The sequence below is a fragment of the Tyto alba genome, unplaced genomic scaffold, assembly GCF_018691265.1.
Source record: "Tyto alba isolate M040663 unplaced genomic scaffold, T.alba_DEE_v4.0 Super-Scaffold_2, whole genome shotgun sequence".
NCBI classification, from domain to species: Eukaryota; Metazoa; Chordata; class Aves; order Strigiformes; family Tytonidae; genus Tyto; species Tyto alba.
Window position 1 is genome coordinate 78,920,298 of NW_024881282.1, and position 15,716 is coordinate 78,936,013.

At 38.9% G+C, this 15,716-nt stretch overlaps 1 protein-coding gene across 1 annotated transcript in view; it reads right to left on the bottom strand.

Annotated features, from left to right (window-relative positions):
• SEMA3C (semaphorin 3C) overlaps window positions 1-15,136 on the bottom strand; it is a 122,468-nt gene extending 107,332 nt beyond the window's left edge. Inside the window, exons 1-2 of the mRNA XM_033004631.2 lie at window positions 14,743-15,136; window positions 11,574-11,714 (exon numbers count right to left, since the gene is read on the bottom strand). Of these exons, the coding sequence (XP_032860522.1) occupies window positions 11,574-11,676 (103 nt within the window). The 5' untranslated portion in view covers window positions 11,677-11,714; window positions 14,743-15,136. The remainder of the gene's footprint in view (window positions 1-11,573; window positions 11,715-14,742) is intronic.
• Window positions 15,137-15,716: the final 580 nt, after the last annotated feature.

Below are 15,716 nucleotides of genomic sequence, written 5' to 3' on the forward strand. Positions count from 1 at the left end.
TAACTTCATCCCAACTCCTTGTGCCTGTGAGTAATTTCCACAAGACCCTTTCACCTCTTGGTGACTGCTACATCATCCCCTCACTCTGCAAAGAGAAATAGATGCTTTCTTGAAAGGGCCTTTTTGAGAAAAAATGTCCCACAATCTTCTATTTCTCTCTCACATATTTCCACATAGTACTTGTACCTATCAACCAAGAATTAGACACATGTTGAACAAAACTAATTTTCAGCTGTTTAGCAAACAGGTTGGGGCTATCACAGACACAGAGCAGGAAAAATAAGCAAAGGGAACAGTAAACAATGAGTGGCCACCATGTTTATTCAGAGTGCTGTGGTTTATTGATTTTAAACACAATCTCAAGTTTAGTTATCTTAGATGTTAGAGGTTTTCTCTCACATCCAAGCTGATCTGAAAGGGAGTTTTCTCCAGCTGGTTAGGAAAGCTTTCAACAGCCATAAGCAAGCCATAAACCCCTCCAAATGCCATTGTCCCCCTCGTGTAGAAAGAGAGTAACCTCAAAGCAAAGTTCCTTCACAGTCACCAAGCAGAGTAAAAAGAAAAAACTCAGCTGATTTCCTGTTGGACAGGTCCAGGCAGACTTCTTTCACCTCTCTGAGGACAATATAATAGAGGAACTGTGTATGCAAGGATAAGGACCGGTTGCCTCATAACAAGCATGTAATGCCTGACTCCAATACCAATATGAATATGAATATAAATACCAAAATACCAATACAAATAAAAACACACTCAATAGAAGCAAAAATATAATAATAATAATAATGGAGAAGGATCTCATTGCCGTACCACAGTGCTGGATGCATCTGGAGTACTTTTATAAGGGAAAGTTCTTTGGCAATAACACCCTGAGAATTTGGAAAGAAATGTATATTTTTTTGAAATAGCAAATGCAAATTAAGTCATCATTTGTAGCAAATTCCTGTATCTGCAAACAAATCCAACTCAAGAAAGGTTGTTTTTTTAAAAAAATAAATATTTAATTCTGTTAGATCATACCTCCACCAACATATCTATGTAAATTACCACACTAGGCATGAAACCTGCCCTAGTATTGATTCAGCTGGCACAACCTTCCTGTATAAAACCCTCTTCAGAGCTCCTGCATCAGGGTGGTCTGCTCTCCCCAGCTGCCGGGGAGATGCTGAATTCCTGTGCTTGCCCCTGTCCCACAATGTCAGCTTTTATTGAAGTGGACACAGCAGCAGCTTTAACTAGTCCAGTTGCATATATACACACAAATGAAGCAAGACTCATGTTCTTTCTCTTCTCTAAGTACCATGCTAGCACTTCATGAACTCACGCTTCATGCTCATCTTCAGGGTGCTGGTGTGGGAGGAAGAATTCATCAGCTAAAGAAACACATATTGTATAAGCAAAGATTTTCCCATGTCTTGAAGAAAAAGACAAGTTCAGGTAAAATCCAATGTTTCTTCAACCTGGCTGGTGGGCCCAAGCATGCTGACCAAGTTTGTAAGTCTTCTCCTTGCTTCGCTTTCTGCACACTGTTATTACAGACAGTGCTGTACCTGACCACATCTGAAAGTTTCAAATTATTTTTGTAATTTTTTGCAGTTTTGTCACTTTAGGAACAGACTCTTTCTGTTGCCTGTGTAAGCTTAAGAACACATTTACCTGAGATCAGGAAATAGAGAGGGAGTTTGAAGAAACATCCAACGAAAAGAAAACCTCTGACATTTGATTCTTCTCCTGCTCTACTTTTGAAAATTATCTTTGAAAAAGTCTTATGTTTGCAAGTATCCATAAGAAAAAAAAGGGTTCTATTGAAGAAATGAATGGCTAAGACCCTTCTCATTTTAAAGGGGCTTATCAAAGCTATAAAGATGATAAGTTACTAAATCAGAGGTAATGGCTTTACAGGCATATTCATTTTCATCTTTTATAGCCATGTATGAACAGCTTTATTTCCCTAATGCAAACCACAATAAAACACGTCATGAGAGCTTTAAACTCTTTTGTCTTTGCTGTAGGTTTCTGCTTTAAGGGGAAAAAAAAAAAAAAAAAAAAAAAAGAAGAAAATGGTGGTGCATTATTTTCAACAGTGGCAGGAAGTGGGTTTTTAGCCGAATCAGCTTAAAAAATTCCAGCTGTGTTCATGTTGAAGCCATCGAAAAGTCTAAGCCTGGGATCAGCTCTCCATGCCAACTAAATCCTTTTCAGCCCTCAAGAAGTAAATTTTTGAAAAAATGCCAAGCCTCTCCTTGAAAATAACGTCTTAATTGGTTGATATTAAAAATAACAGAAAGTGCCATTCTGAAGATGCAATTGCTCACATTTTTGTATACTAATTTGATATCGTGCCTTATAAGAGCACTCAACGTATTAACACAGAGACTGTCTCAGAAATCTGCAATGACAGGCATGCAGACTGGTTGTTTCAGACAAGGAGGAATTTCTAAGAACTATAGAAACTAAATGTGTTATGAACTATCCTGTGCCATTGAAGTGCACCAGAAAGGCCAAAGAAGTGTGTGACAGTGTCTGCCCCAAGGAAAACACTGTGTTTCATTCCCCAGCTGGCTATGGATCAATAGAGTAAAAAGAAAGTCCACTCTTGCTGTCTTCCGAGATCAGTAGTTGTTTTCTAGAAGTCTCTGTACCAGCTTTAGGTTCACACCTAGTAAAATGTCTAAGATCAGAAAATGCAGGCATACATACTGATGTTTGTATGATAGAGTGTTTTGAATACACATACCTTTTTGCATTAAAAATAAATTACTGCAGGATTATGAATATATCTATACTACTATCTTTCCCTCTTTGTTTCCTGATACACTCTTATTTTTTGTGTGCAAATATACCATGATATTTACCTTCTCCTTCTGCTGTTCAAAACTTTGCATTCTTGGTGTGTTACATGAGAAGGAAAGAAAACAAACCTCATCATTCCCAGCCATTGAACTGAATGAACAATCAGACACTTGCCTCACATATTTCCCTTATCCCTGTAAATCTAACTCTATAGCTCCTTTAATCTGGGAGACTGAGAGATATAGCCTGATTTACACAGATGTTAAAAGCAGAAAAATATTTGCCCAATTTAATTGATTCTGATCTGACAGAAATTGATTTACTCTACATAACCTGAAGCTTTTAAAAGTAAATATATTTTTCATTAAGAATGGTAAATGGAAATGGTATTAAGCAAAAGAAAAAAATCTAAGAAACAACAACAAATTATCAGAAAAACAGGTGACTGAGAAAGACTATTACTCTCAGGGAAGGATTTACAAGACTTTGTTTTTTTCAGTTGCATTTGCAAAGCAGTATAGGATCTATGAAATTTCAAAATAAATAGTAAAAAGAGACAATTGTTGAGACGATAGTTGAAAGTGATTTTAATATGTCACACATTTACTATGTAACTCTAAAATTGCATGGTTCTTTTTCTTCATTTTAGAATCCCAGTCTGACCCTCTTAATGGTTGAAAGTCATGCCTTTAATTAGAGAATTTGGCTTCATTTTAATTTTTTTTTTTTTTTAAATAAAATTAACTGCCAAGACATGGGTTTTTTTTGCATTAAGCAGCTTGGCAATCCAGAGTGATTGTGATGTCTCCTCATCCACATTCTAGAAGATAATTTTGGTGAGGCAATCATTTTCCCAGAGCAGTGAGTAAGATTAAGCAGAACCGTTCAGAAGTCTGGGTATTCATTCCAAACTATTTCTAAATAGTTGCATTTGTTGCATTTCACAAAATAATATTTGCATTTGAAATTTGCACTAGAAGTAAAAACTTCTCATAAAAATAGGGTACGTTTTATATGACAGTCTCCAAATAAAAATTTAAAAACAAACAAACAAAAAACCAAACAAACAAAAAAAACCACAAACAAACAAACAAACAAACAAACAAAAAACACAAAAAAAAAAAAAAAAAAAAAAAACAACCACCCAAAAACATTCTTCCTTGCCCAGGATTATCAATGTCATAAATGTCATTAAAAACATCGTATTACCCTCCTGAGATGGTGACCAAATTAAGAATTGGCTAAATTAAGAATTGAGCTATCAGCCCTGAAAGGTGATCACAGATCAAACTCTAAGCTTGTGGTGATTTGAGGGCATTCACACACCAGATCTCATATTCACTTTCTCTCCCTAACAACACAGAGAGTTCCTAATAGATTCTGCATTTCTTGGTGCTCACTGATTGAAATCACTGGACTTGTGTACTGGTGAAATGCTCTTCCAGAGATTTTTCTATCAAGATGGTTTGACGGGGTGTTCCAGAAAAAAAGTTTTTTTCAGACAATGCTGAAATACCTTGGGATACATTTTCTTGTAGATAAGATGTAAAATGGTATCAGGACATATCTTCAAAATGTTGTCTCCTGTTTGTAACACTGTCTTGGAATATAAAATAACTATTTTAAGATCATTACTTAAAAATATTTATACTGTGTTTCTGAAAATAATCTAGGTATAAACTGGGGTATTAATTGTGCTAATGAAGGAGTCTTTGTAACTCTCATTTTTGCATAACTGATTTGCTGGGTGAGAGTAGCAGTTGGGAATATCCCAAATACTAGCTGCTGTACAGAAGGACAGGAAACAACCTCCATCAAGCTTATGCACACATGAAGCAAGACACTTTTCCTCAAAGAGAGATAGTTAGCCTTATATTCACAAGGATAAGAAGAAAACCTAAATTCTCCAAAGGGTGTGATGGTCTCAGCTCCAGAGTGGTTTCATGGGAAAGGCAAAGCTATCAATCATTACCCTCCTTCTCCTGTGATACCAGAGTCTTAGCTTCAGTAAACCAGTAAGCAGGATTTCTTCTTCCAGGAAGAAGCCGTATGAATGGCGGATGAAGTAACGATGCAGATGCAGTTGTACCAAGCTTGCATTGAATAAGATTGGAGGTACGAAGGGAAGGGAGAAAGGAAAGATGGTGTAAACCCTTCATTAATCACCATCATTCACTTAATTACTGGAAACATGCACTTATCTTGATTTGCACACTTCACAGTACGACACAAGATCCTACGTCACACTGATTCATGCAGGTAGTGGAGTATTTTTCAGTCCTCAGTTGCATCTCCAAGACCCCAATTCTGTTACCAGATGAACAGGGGGAAACACAGCCTTCTTTTAACCTGGTGCCTGCTGCAGCCATTGCCATTTGAATGTAAGATGAGATGAGAAGGCACACTGTGAATCAGCAAACTGTGTCCCTATGACAAAGGCCTTTCCTTGAGAAAGAGAGCCTAGTCTTTTTACTAAGGACTGTTATTGAGAACACTGAAAAGTCAGCACTAAAAAGAACAAAATACACATCTTGAGGAAATGGCCAGTTCAAATGACAGGATAAGGTCTTGCTTGGTCTATGTATTTATTCATGGCAGGATCTCAGTCAACGCACTTCAATAAAATGAGTAATTATTGTGAGTCACGTCACTAATTACATCTGATACACAAAAAGGCTTGTGCAGCACCACATATCAAAGTGCACTGTGAACTCATCCAGTATGGAAATGGCTCACAGAGGCGCTCTTGTTACTGGTACTCAAACAGTCCTGAAAAAGATAGGGTATAAGAAATGTCCATGCCATTTTTCTCTCATCGCATTTTTTTAAACATAAAAGAAGATGTGTTGTACAATAATGGCAATATAACTGCCTATGTAGGGACTTCAGCATTTGCCTTGGACAGGCAAAACAAGGGAGAATTGTAACAAGAGAGTAGTGGAATTGGCCAAGATAAGCTGCTTTCTTCTATGACAAGTAGAGAGAGCCAAGATGTGCTGAATCTGTCAAAATGTTCTAAGATAAAGTTTGATTTTTCCAAACCAAAATAAAAAAAAAAAAAAAAAAAAAAAAAGATGGTTCAGATACAGGTCAAATTGACTGAGTTAGGGAACAGAAAGAGATTAAAGGAAGTATGTAATCTCTTAGATAACAGATCTACTTTTTATCATGCAAGAAATATTCAGGTCTTCTCAAACTTTGTAAAATTTGGATGAGTTCTTCATCCAATAGTAGGATTAAATTTATAAGATTTTCCACTAAATCTGGGGCCTGATAATTAACTACCTGGAAGATCATGTACTCATTTGTGCTCTCCTATGAGGATACCTCTTGTAGTAACTTCAGAGAACAAATAACTGGACCAAACAGCACCTGTGACTTCAGCTTTATTGCATGATCATTTTCACAACTGAAATCACAACACATGACACAATCTAACTTTAAATATGGAAACAATACATTAAATTCTCTTTTCCTGTACACTCATGTTAACAATGTTGACAATGAAGCCAAGTCAGTGACACTGCCACTGAATAAAAGTGAATGTGAAAATAAGCAAATTCAATGTAATTTGGCATGTAGGAGCTCTACCATGGAACTCTAGAAAGAATACCGAGCTTTCTACATAATGCTTCCTTTAATATATGTTTGAATTTATTTATTTTTGTTACATTTAACCCATAGCTTATTCAAATAATTAAATTTCTATACAAGTAAGGTCTATCGCGTTATGTCTCTGTTAATAACAGAGAGAAAAAGAAAAAGCAAGAAACAAAATTCCATATACAGAGAAGGTAAAGTCTAAAAATGACCCCCAAAGACTTCAATTTGTAAATTAGGTATCTGTTTTTAAGAACAACCAAAACTGTCAATTCAACCAAATATAAAACTACTAACTTCACTACTAAAGATAAGAAATAATCTTCTTTTTATTTAACAGTATACAAAAGTGAGTTAAGTTTTTAGATCTCCAGTGCGAGGCAATTGAAGGGTAAGAATTTTCACATTGTTGGTGTTCAACGCTTTACAAATTTGTATTATTTAAGATCCATGAAGCTGTGAAAGCCGCAAATCAGTTATTTTTGAGGAAATCTGACCCACAATTTGCTGAAAATTATGTAACTATATAAACACTCAAGAGATTTCTCTATGAGTTCCGCATATAAACTAAAATAAAACCATGGTTCTCTAGTCTCCCTATTTTTTTTTTTTTTTTTAACGCTTTACCACTACTTCATTTTGCAAGTAGCTTTCATTCCATGGACACCACCAAAGATCCAATCAACTATTTGAGCATAAGCCTCTGCCTAGCAGACTGTCATCAGTACAAAGTCCCCCAAATAATAAATGAACTTTTTATTAACTGTGGTAACATTAACATTACAATGAGGGATTGTTTAAAAACAAGTTGTACTGCTGTTGCTCAAGAGCTCAAAGAAAATGGTTCTCAGTTCCTTTATTTTTCCTTGAGGGTAACCACAGGGGTTGCATTAAATCTTTTAAAATATGTTGACAGTTGAATAAGTGCTGCTGTTGCTCTGGTGACATTTTATGCTTTTTAATTGTCATTAATGAAGCTGATTGATACTTTCTTAAAAGTGCTTTACGTGTTCTAGCAATTTTATGACAAAAAGAGGAACAAAACCGTCTGCAAATTAGCCTTGATCCATTTCTCATATGGAATTTTCACCGGAGACAATGGGAGAATCTGCATGGGAAATATCTGCTTGACCAGACATTTTAGGTAGGAATGCATGAAATGTTCCCAGTAAATTGTGAAATTATCACTTGGTTGTGAGTCTCTGTATAAATTCAAAGCTCAAAGAAGATTTGTTTGAATTCATTTTCAAAAACAAATACTGGAACTTCTTTGACTGATTCAGAATCTGATGTTAAAATGGTATGGCCCAACATTTTAGGGTTACAATAAAGCCCAAAATACAAATGTGAATTGGAATGAAATGAAAGTTTGACACTATTCTGGAATCCAATAACTCCTTTCTTATTTTGATAATACTCCCATGGATTTGAGGAAGGTTTTGCCCCTGTAAATCTTGAAGGATACAGCTCCCAGGAATGCATACAGCTTGAGAAGCAGCAGGCACTATACTGGCTAGTTCATAAACAGATAAGGTAAGTCTTTTGCTATGGGGAGAAAACAAAGTATGGTGCTTTAAATTATGATGGGTGATTTAAGTAGATTAGGGAAGATCTATTCCCGGGACAAAAAGCCAGAAGAAGTAAGAGGTGGGGGGAAGGTATACTAATAATGTAAGGAGATGCATTGAGTCCTTTGCTTCCCTCATCCCAGGTTCCCTCACTCTTGCATGCTCCATGGTAACACAGCAGGTGATTCCCCAACACTACTGCAGTTGCTACACCACAGGCTTCACATCTTTGCAATTTCAGAAACAAAAAAAGCTGCAGCCATTTTTCTTTATTCAACTGCAGATATTGTACAAATACTGATGGTTCAAGCCACCACAGTTGAACAGGCCAATTAATTAGGTCATGACAAATAATTCCAAGCAAAATGAGAACCCCTTTGCCTCACACTCCATAGGCCTAGTGCCACGTATAACCACGTATATCTGTGCAAAGCATGCCATTCAGCTCCAGTCTGGCGTTTTCTCTCATCCCAGTAAATGGCTATACAAGGTGCAAAGCAATAGAAATCAGGCCTCAGGGTTCTGTACGACACAGCAATTTTCAAGACACTTGGGGTGCGGGCAGCAGTAAGTTCCACACTCACGTCAGATGCACATATAACAATCTCAACTAAGTCATGAACTACATTTTAATTAGACAAGGGGCCAGGCTTTTGATTTCAAAAATAGAAATTAGGGTTGCAGTCCTTCATCCATTGAAGTTAATTGCAAAATCCCTATTATCAGGCGTTTGAGGTATTACCCAGGCTTACTTTTAATTACATTTAGTTCTTAATGAAGTAGATGGAAAAGAGAAAAGCAGCCCATGACTGAAACGATTCACATTTTTATCTCTCCTGATGAACAACAGAATAGGTCAAGATACTTGCTGGATTTTCCCATGAGAAATGCTGCAATGTGAATAAACTCAATTGACTTGATGCTGAAGGAGCAGGTTAGCTTTGAAAAGCATCACTCATTTTCTTCTCCCGTATACATTCTACCCCCAAAACTTATGCAATGTAAGTATAGACACCAAGCCAAATACAATTCAGAACTTGAAAAATATCATGTAAGTAACCTAAGCTTGAATGACTTGTCTTTATTGTCTAATGTCATTTAAAACATAAGGAGTCCTAATTATAGTTTTATTTTCAAATGATGCATTTTAAAAGAGTGACAATTCTCCACAAAAACTGTCAACTTCTTGGGGCATAGAGACAGACAATAACTTGATATTTCTACATGATTTAAAAATAATAAGCTATGAAGCAGCTTATGCAGAAAGAGTATGTTATCACAGTTGGGTAGAGAACAATACAAAATTTCACCTTTTTCTCTTATATCAGTACCCATGTAAATAAATTAAGATTTATAGAACAGAAGTTCATACTATAGGTGGGGCCATTACCTTGTTATACACAACAACTTGCCAACTCTTTTATCATAATGAAAGCTGTTTCTAACCATATGAAAGTCTGGCTTTAAAATAAAATTACTGGTTTTATATTATACAAAAACCTCAGCCCTTTATTTCAGACATTACCTGTCATAAAATGCATAACTGATTTCTTACTTTTATGGCTTTAAAAGAACCATTAAAAATCAAGGACTTCATAATATAATTTAAAAAAAAAAAAAAAAAAGAATGTTGAGATAAATATTAGAGAATGTAAAATAACCATTTTAAGATAATCAGATAGTACTGCAAGTCTCTGGTGACACTTACTTTCCCCTAACTTTCACTGAGGCTGGAGAGCCAGTTTTACCCATGAAAAAAAATCCTTTAAAAGTTAAAGAGAGGACAAATGACATGCAACTACTGTACCCGATATTGCAGAAGCGAGCTGTAACCGAGGCAGTGCAGCAGGGTTACATCCAGGAACCCGAGAGCCAAGGCTGTGTCCCCAGGGCTGGCTCAGGGTGGCAGAGATCTTATGGCCCAAGAACCTCACCAGACAAAGGGGTTGCCATGACATAAAGCTGTCATAACCTCTTTTAAAGGAATGAGGGTCAACCTCTGTTCAGAGAGGGACAAAGAAACTAAGGTTTCAATTCACCCGGTCATTATTTTTTCAAAATACCTAGGTTTTGGGGGGTTTTGCCCTATGGATGGTTCTGTGTTTCATACTTGCAGGATACCTGTCATGAGCCAAGGAACGAAACGCAAATCTCTTGACTCCAGGTTAAAACCATTTGCCCCCCATTATGATTCTTTCCCATTCACAAGGTTAAATACTGCAAAACCTGAACACTTCCCACTTCGTGCTCATACCAGAGATTGAGGAAGCCTAGATTACTTTCAAGGCCACCATGGACACAATGTGGAAATGTGAATCAGCCTGTTCTGTGTAACCATGACAAACCTGCAGGTGTAACACACAACCACAGAGAAACTTGCTTCTGTGTTGAGTTGTGATGAATCAGAACCATCTACATTACGTCAGCATTACTTAAACAAGAAGAAGAAATTCCCACCTACTTCATTTGTCAGTTGCCACTTGGAATGCAATTTCTATTATAGCTTTTACTGGAGCCATGCCAATTTACACCTATTAAGTATTGCACTCATAAGTTTAGGGATCCATGATACACAACAACTTGTAATTGTACAGTATGCTAGTTGGTATTTGTGGAAGGTCTAACTTGGCAGGTCTCCTTCTGGATATCTCAGACACAAACGTATATAGTTATGATCATTGTGACAAACAGCAGTTTGAGATACATACTACTATGATTCTTTTTAAAGTGCTTCTTTAAAGACTATTCAGAGCACACAGAATATTCCCATGGCAGGTCATGGCAGTTGCAGGGCATCCCTGCACTCATGCACCAAACAAACCATCCTAATTGCAGACAGTATTGGTGCAGGGAGTAGCAAGCCCTCCTGCCTCAAGGACAATTGCAGAAAAGGCAGAGAGCTGAATAAAGCCAATGCCCCTATAGTCAGTGACAGAAAATTTCTGCTCAGATCTTACAGAAACTGTAATCCTGAAGAACACATACATTCTGAAGTGGTGGTTAAAATCAGCATTTAAGACAGGGATTAATACTAGAAGAGTAAGGTACCTTACTACTAAAGCAATACTGGGATAATTGTAGCAATAAGGTACTGCTCATCACTTCAGAAGTAAGAACACTTTTCTTTTGAACATAGTAATTTTGTTTGCTTGCTTACTATATGCTATGTACATCCAAAACAGTGTACAGAGTGCACAGGAATGATATTTTGTCAAAGGACTCCATGCCGTGCTATCTTGCTAAACCTTCAGGCAACCTGATTTTCAGAGTATAAAGTCTCTCAGTTGTGCACCAAATGAAAGCAACTCAAATCATTAGTAACTTCCACTACATGCCACATGCTATCATCTTTCCTAAGCAAAACTGAGGATAAGAAATAAAAGCTTTAGAATAAAGAGAAGGTATTATTAATTATGTACCTACAGCTACAGTAGCAATGAACTTCAGGTAAAAATCAAATTTAGGCTGACAAGTACTTTAGCAACACAAACCAAAAACAATAATTGTGGACATAGATCAAAAAGCCAATTTCTACTTAGTTATTGAATTTAATGGAAAGAAGAAAATGTTCAAGGATAACATTTGCTTAAGAATGTTTATCTTCTTTCTTACCGTTGAATGTTAAAAACACCCTTGCTTGAGGCTGGGAAGATCCTTTTACACTGCTAAAGTAAATAAATATCCCAATCAACACGTGCAGTGCAAGAAATGCCATCTCTTCAGATCTGCAACTTAATATCCAAGAAACAAAACCTGAAAGACAGAGATATCACATTACTGTTGTTATACAATTTTGTGGAGCAAAAACAACACTACAGAAATATCTGTGTTAGAAAGTTCTTCCAGCTGAAGCCATAATACATGGTAACGTGAAGAAGGTACAACACTTCTGTTTTTTCTTTGTACATCTGAAAATGGTTTTCCCCAGCAGTTTTCTGTGCTGGCACAAAAGGAGCTGTCTTCTTGTTAGTATGAACCAAGAGAGCCTGAGTTTTGACTAAGGCAGACTGCAGCATTAGATTCAGTTTATTTAAATAAGGACAATTCCACCTGCTGGAAAAATAATTATACTAAATGTCAAAGCAGAGCAAAGCAAGGACAGGAGATAAAGTTTCATGAATAAAAAGCTGGCTGATATTTTTAGATGTCTCTCCTTACTTTACATCATATTTGATCTCCCTCTCATGTTTGGGGGGGGCTAGGTTTGGGTTGTTGTTGGTTAACCCCTAGATCTTCTTTTAAGATGAAATCCTGACTATGTACGTCACCGATTTCAAAACCATTGAAGTCAAAAGTATTTCAACATGCTCGAAACTGTTAGTCAACATTTGCTTTTTGGTCTAGCCCCTTTTGGGATACTTATCTACTCTTGTAGACTTCTACAGAGCACTAAGAATACCAGTGTTGGACAGTGCATTACAATTGATACTTCTGCTACTTCTCCTGCACATCTGCTGAATCTACATTCATTTTACAGGGTTTAGCTGCTGAGAAGACTGAGCTCCTCAGAGAGTCAGAAAACACCTCAAAACAAATCTGATCTTTTCTTAGCTCAGGAAGAGCTTGAGCTCACTGGAGTCAGTGGCACTTTCCTATAATTTCCAATGGACTTTGGACCAGACCCACAAAACCCAGCAAACATTAGAAGCTGAATATTGTATATTAATAATGCTCCTAAACTACATCTCTCCAAAAATTCTGAAGTCCAAATTTCATTTCACTTATGATAATAACTTTGTTCTTCAGCTCAGCTGCAATAGTGAGAATAAAACACACCCTCATTTTAGGCCCATTCTACTTCCCTTCTTATACGTATTTTTTCCTTTTTGACGTAACAGCCCTTCTGCTAGGCACCAATTATTTGTTAATCAGGTGGTATATTTGATTCTATGGTAACTGTAAGCACTTTTAAGGATATGACCCCTACAGCTAGAAGATAGCTTTGAAAGCTATACATTTATTTCAGGAAGAGTTTTGTTGCCTTTGCAATCATCTTACACTTCTTTACCTCAGCTCTCCTCTAGCACTACAGTCCCTCCAGTGGAAGCCAGTATTTCTACATGCTTGTTCATTCAGTCCCTCTGAGATTCACACCTGCCCTAAAAGAACTTACTGTAACCACCACAGCATAGCAGGAATCAACTGTCAGGCAGGGATGACTTTAGGTCAGCACCAATTTGGGCTAGATCCACACCACTGACTTAACAGTAAATGCCCCATATCCCATTACCGATTCTGTCATTCCCTATCCACGTACTGTAAATCATTTTGAAAGGCTTCTCCCTGCACGAGAACTTCATACTAAGTTGGGGGTGGGATGGAGAGTGTGTGAGCAAGCACACAACTCTGTAGCCCACACTCTAAACTCTCCTTCGTGATTTGCTCTGGAGTGATGAGAAATGCGTGAAGATCAAGTAATGCTACAACTCCGTTAACTGACAAAAACACCAGTGTCAGAAATTTGCCGGCTACAGATCTGGTCTACGGGAGGAACATATCCATTCTGGCCCAGTTCCAAATTATCTCTAAGGGTCTGTTAACTAATAAAATGATAGTTGCAGAGTTTTTGCCAAGAATAATTTTTAAATAGGCTGCACGAAATCTAGTATTAATGCTGCTTTGTGGGCTTTAAATCTAAAGCCTTGTGACTAGCCCATGGGATATTCTTTAACTTATCCCTCTTCTAAGAGTGAAATACCATTAAATCCTGATAAAATTTCTTTGTCAGGCCAAAACAAATAGCCAATCATACAGAACATATGATTTAACAGATGCAATGGGATTAGTATTTACAGCAGTAGCACTGTGCTTTCTTTGCAATAGAGATAAAAAGTCGAAGAGGAACAAGTGTGTGGCTTTCTCTCTTCCTTTAAATGACACTGTAGGAAATAAGAATAAAAAAAAATCCTTTCAGCATGCTTTCCCTCCCACTCTCATGCCTCCTGCCAATTCTAGTGCAATCAGTTACAGGCGTGAAACATTGCTACATTTCATTGCTCAAACTGCAGATCTTCACCATTAACACAGAAGTGACAGGCAAATGTAAGATTCAAATTCTAAGATGCAGGGTTCCTACACAGCTGTTGGACACATAAATAATAAATGCATGTGGTGCTAAAGAGGTACCTCAGGGTGTCTGACATGTGAGTTACCTAATGGAAGCAGGTTTAATCTCAGAGATTTACATATCTGGTAACTGAAAACAACAAACTCATTGCAGGTTTGACTCTCCATTTGGGCTTATATCCCAGTTCTGAATTTATCTCAGTAAGTCATGATACTATATTCAGCATGTCCTGTGCACATGATCTCTGCTGACAACCCACAGACCTAAAACCTTGCAAGTACTTTTAAAGAATCTTTTAGGACAGACAAAAAGCAATGTCTAATTACATTTCTGCTCTTATACCCTATTCTAACTGTAAACAAACCAGCAAACCGCTACTAAAGTAAAGTGGTGAAGTTTTCCTGCCATGGAGGTCACTTTCAGCACGCTTATATTGCTTTTGGAAAGTATTATATAGCTTTACTGTGAAGTGCTGTGCAGGTGCCATCCGCCACAGGCTTGAGTCCTACCCCTAAATCCTGTAAGGAAAACCATTCAGCAGAAGAACGGAAAGGAAGAGGGGAAAAAAAGAAAAAAAGAGACAACACGCCAAACACAGACTATGCTAATCTGGAAAATATTGCTTTAACTATCTGTGAACAGCAGGAAAGTTCAACCATCAAACACATTTCATGTCTATTACAGCAAAGAAAGAGAACTTTCAATTATGCTTACCCAGCTATTGGAGGAAGCAGTAATACCGATTTCTATCTGGTTTCTATCAGTTTATGGACTCCACTCCTGCTACCAGAACATTTTAATTCCAAACCTGCCTCATTTTGGGGGGAAAAATAAAATTAAAAAAAAAAAAAAAAAAAAAAAAAAAAAGTCTCTCTTCCCGGTGGTTGCAAAGGTACTCCCGGCTCCTTTGTACAATAATCCTTACAGCTGGACTCCTAAGGCACCGGGTGCGCCTCTCCCCAGCCCTCCGTTACGGACCTCGGCGCGCAGGGCGGGCGGTGCCGGTGCAGGAGCCGGTTCCCAGTGACAGGCGCTGGATCCCAGTGACAGGCGCTGCCCTGCCCCCGCCGCCGCGCTAGCGAGGCGAGGCTCCGCGGCCCCCGGTGCATCATTAGCTGCGCAAATAGGGGCTGGAGCTCATAAATAATAGCGAGGCCACACCCCGCCGAGCGCGGTGGCGGCCGCTCGGCTCGGCCCGGCCCGCCCCAGCCGGCTCCGCTCGGCAGCGCGGAGCGGCCGCGGGCGCGCAGCCCCCCACCCCCCGCGGCACTTCGCTGCGCGGGGTAGGGGGGGCACAATGCAGTGAGAGGTTTTGTAGGGGAACCGCCCCCCCCCTCCACTCGGCTTGTTCCCGGTGTGGGGTTGGGGGGGGATTCAACGGCAGGTAGCCTCCCGCCCCTACCCGCGCAGTTTGCGCGCCCGCGGGGCTGGCTGAAGGGCGGGAGGGAAACTCGCCAGGAAAGTTGCTGCCCCTCGGTGCGGGCTGTCCCGGGGCTCCGAGCGCGCCCCGACGGCAGCGGGGGGGCTGCCGGCCCCGGCTCCGTGCCCGGCGGGGAACGGGGCCCCGGGGGGAGCCGGCCCGGGTGGGGGGGCTCCGGCGGAGCGGGAGCTGTCGGGGAGGCCGGTAGATGTCACTGTGAGGAGAGGGAGAGCGACCCGGAGCGCGGCCAGCCCGTCAGAGGGGTTGC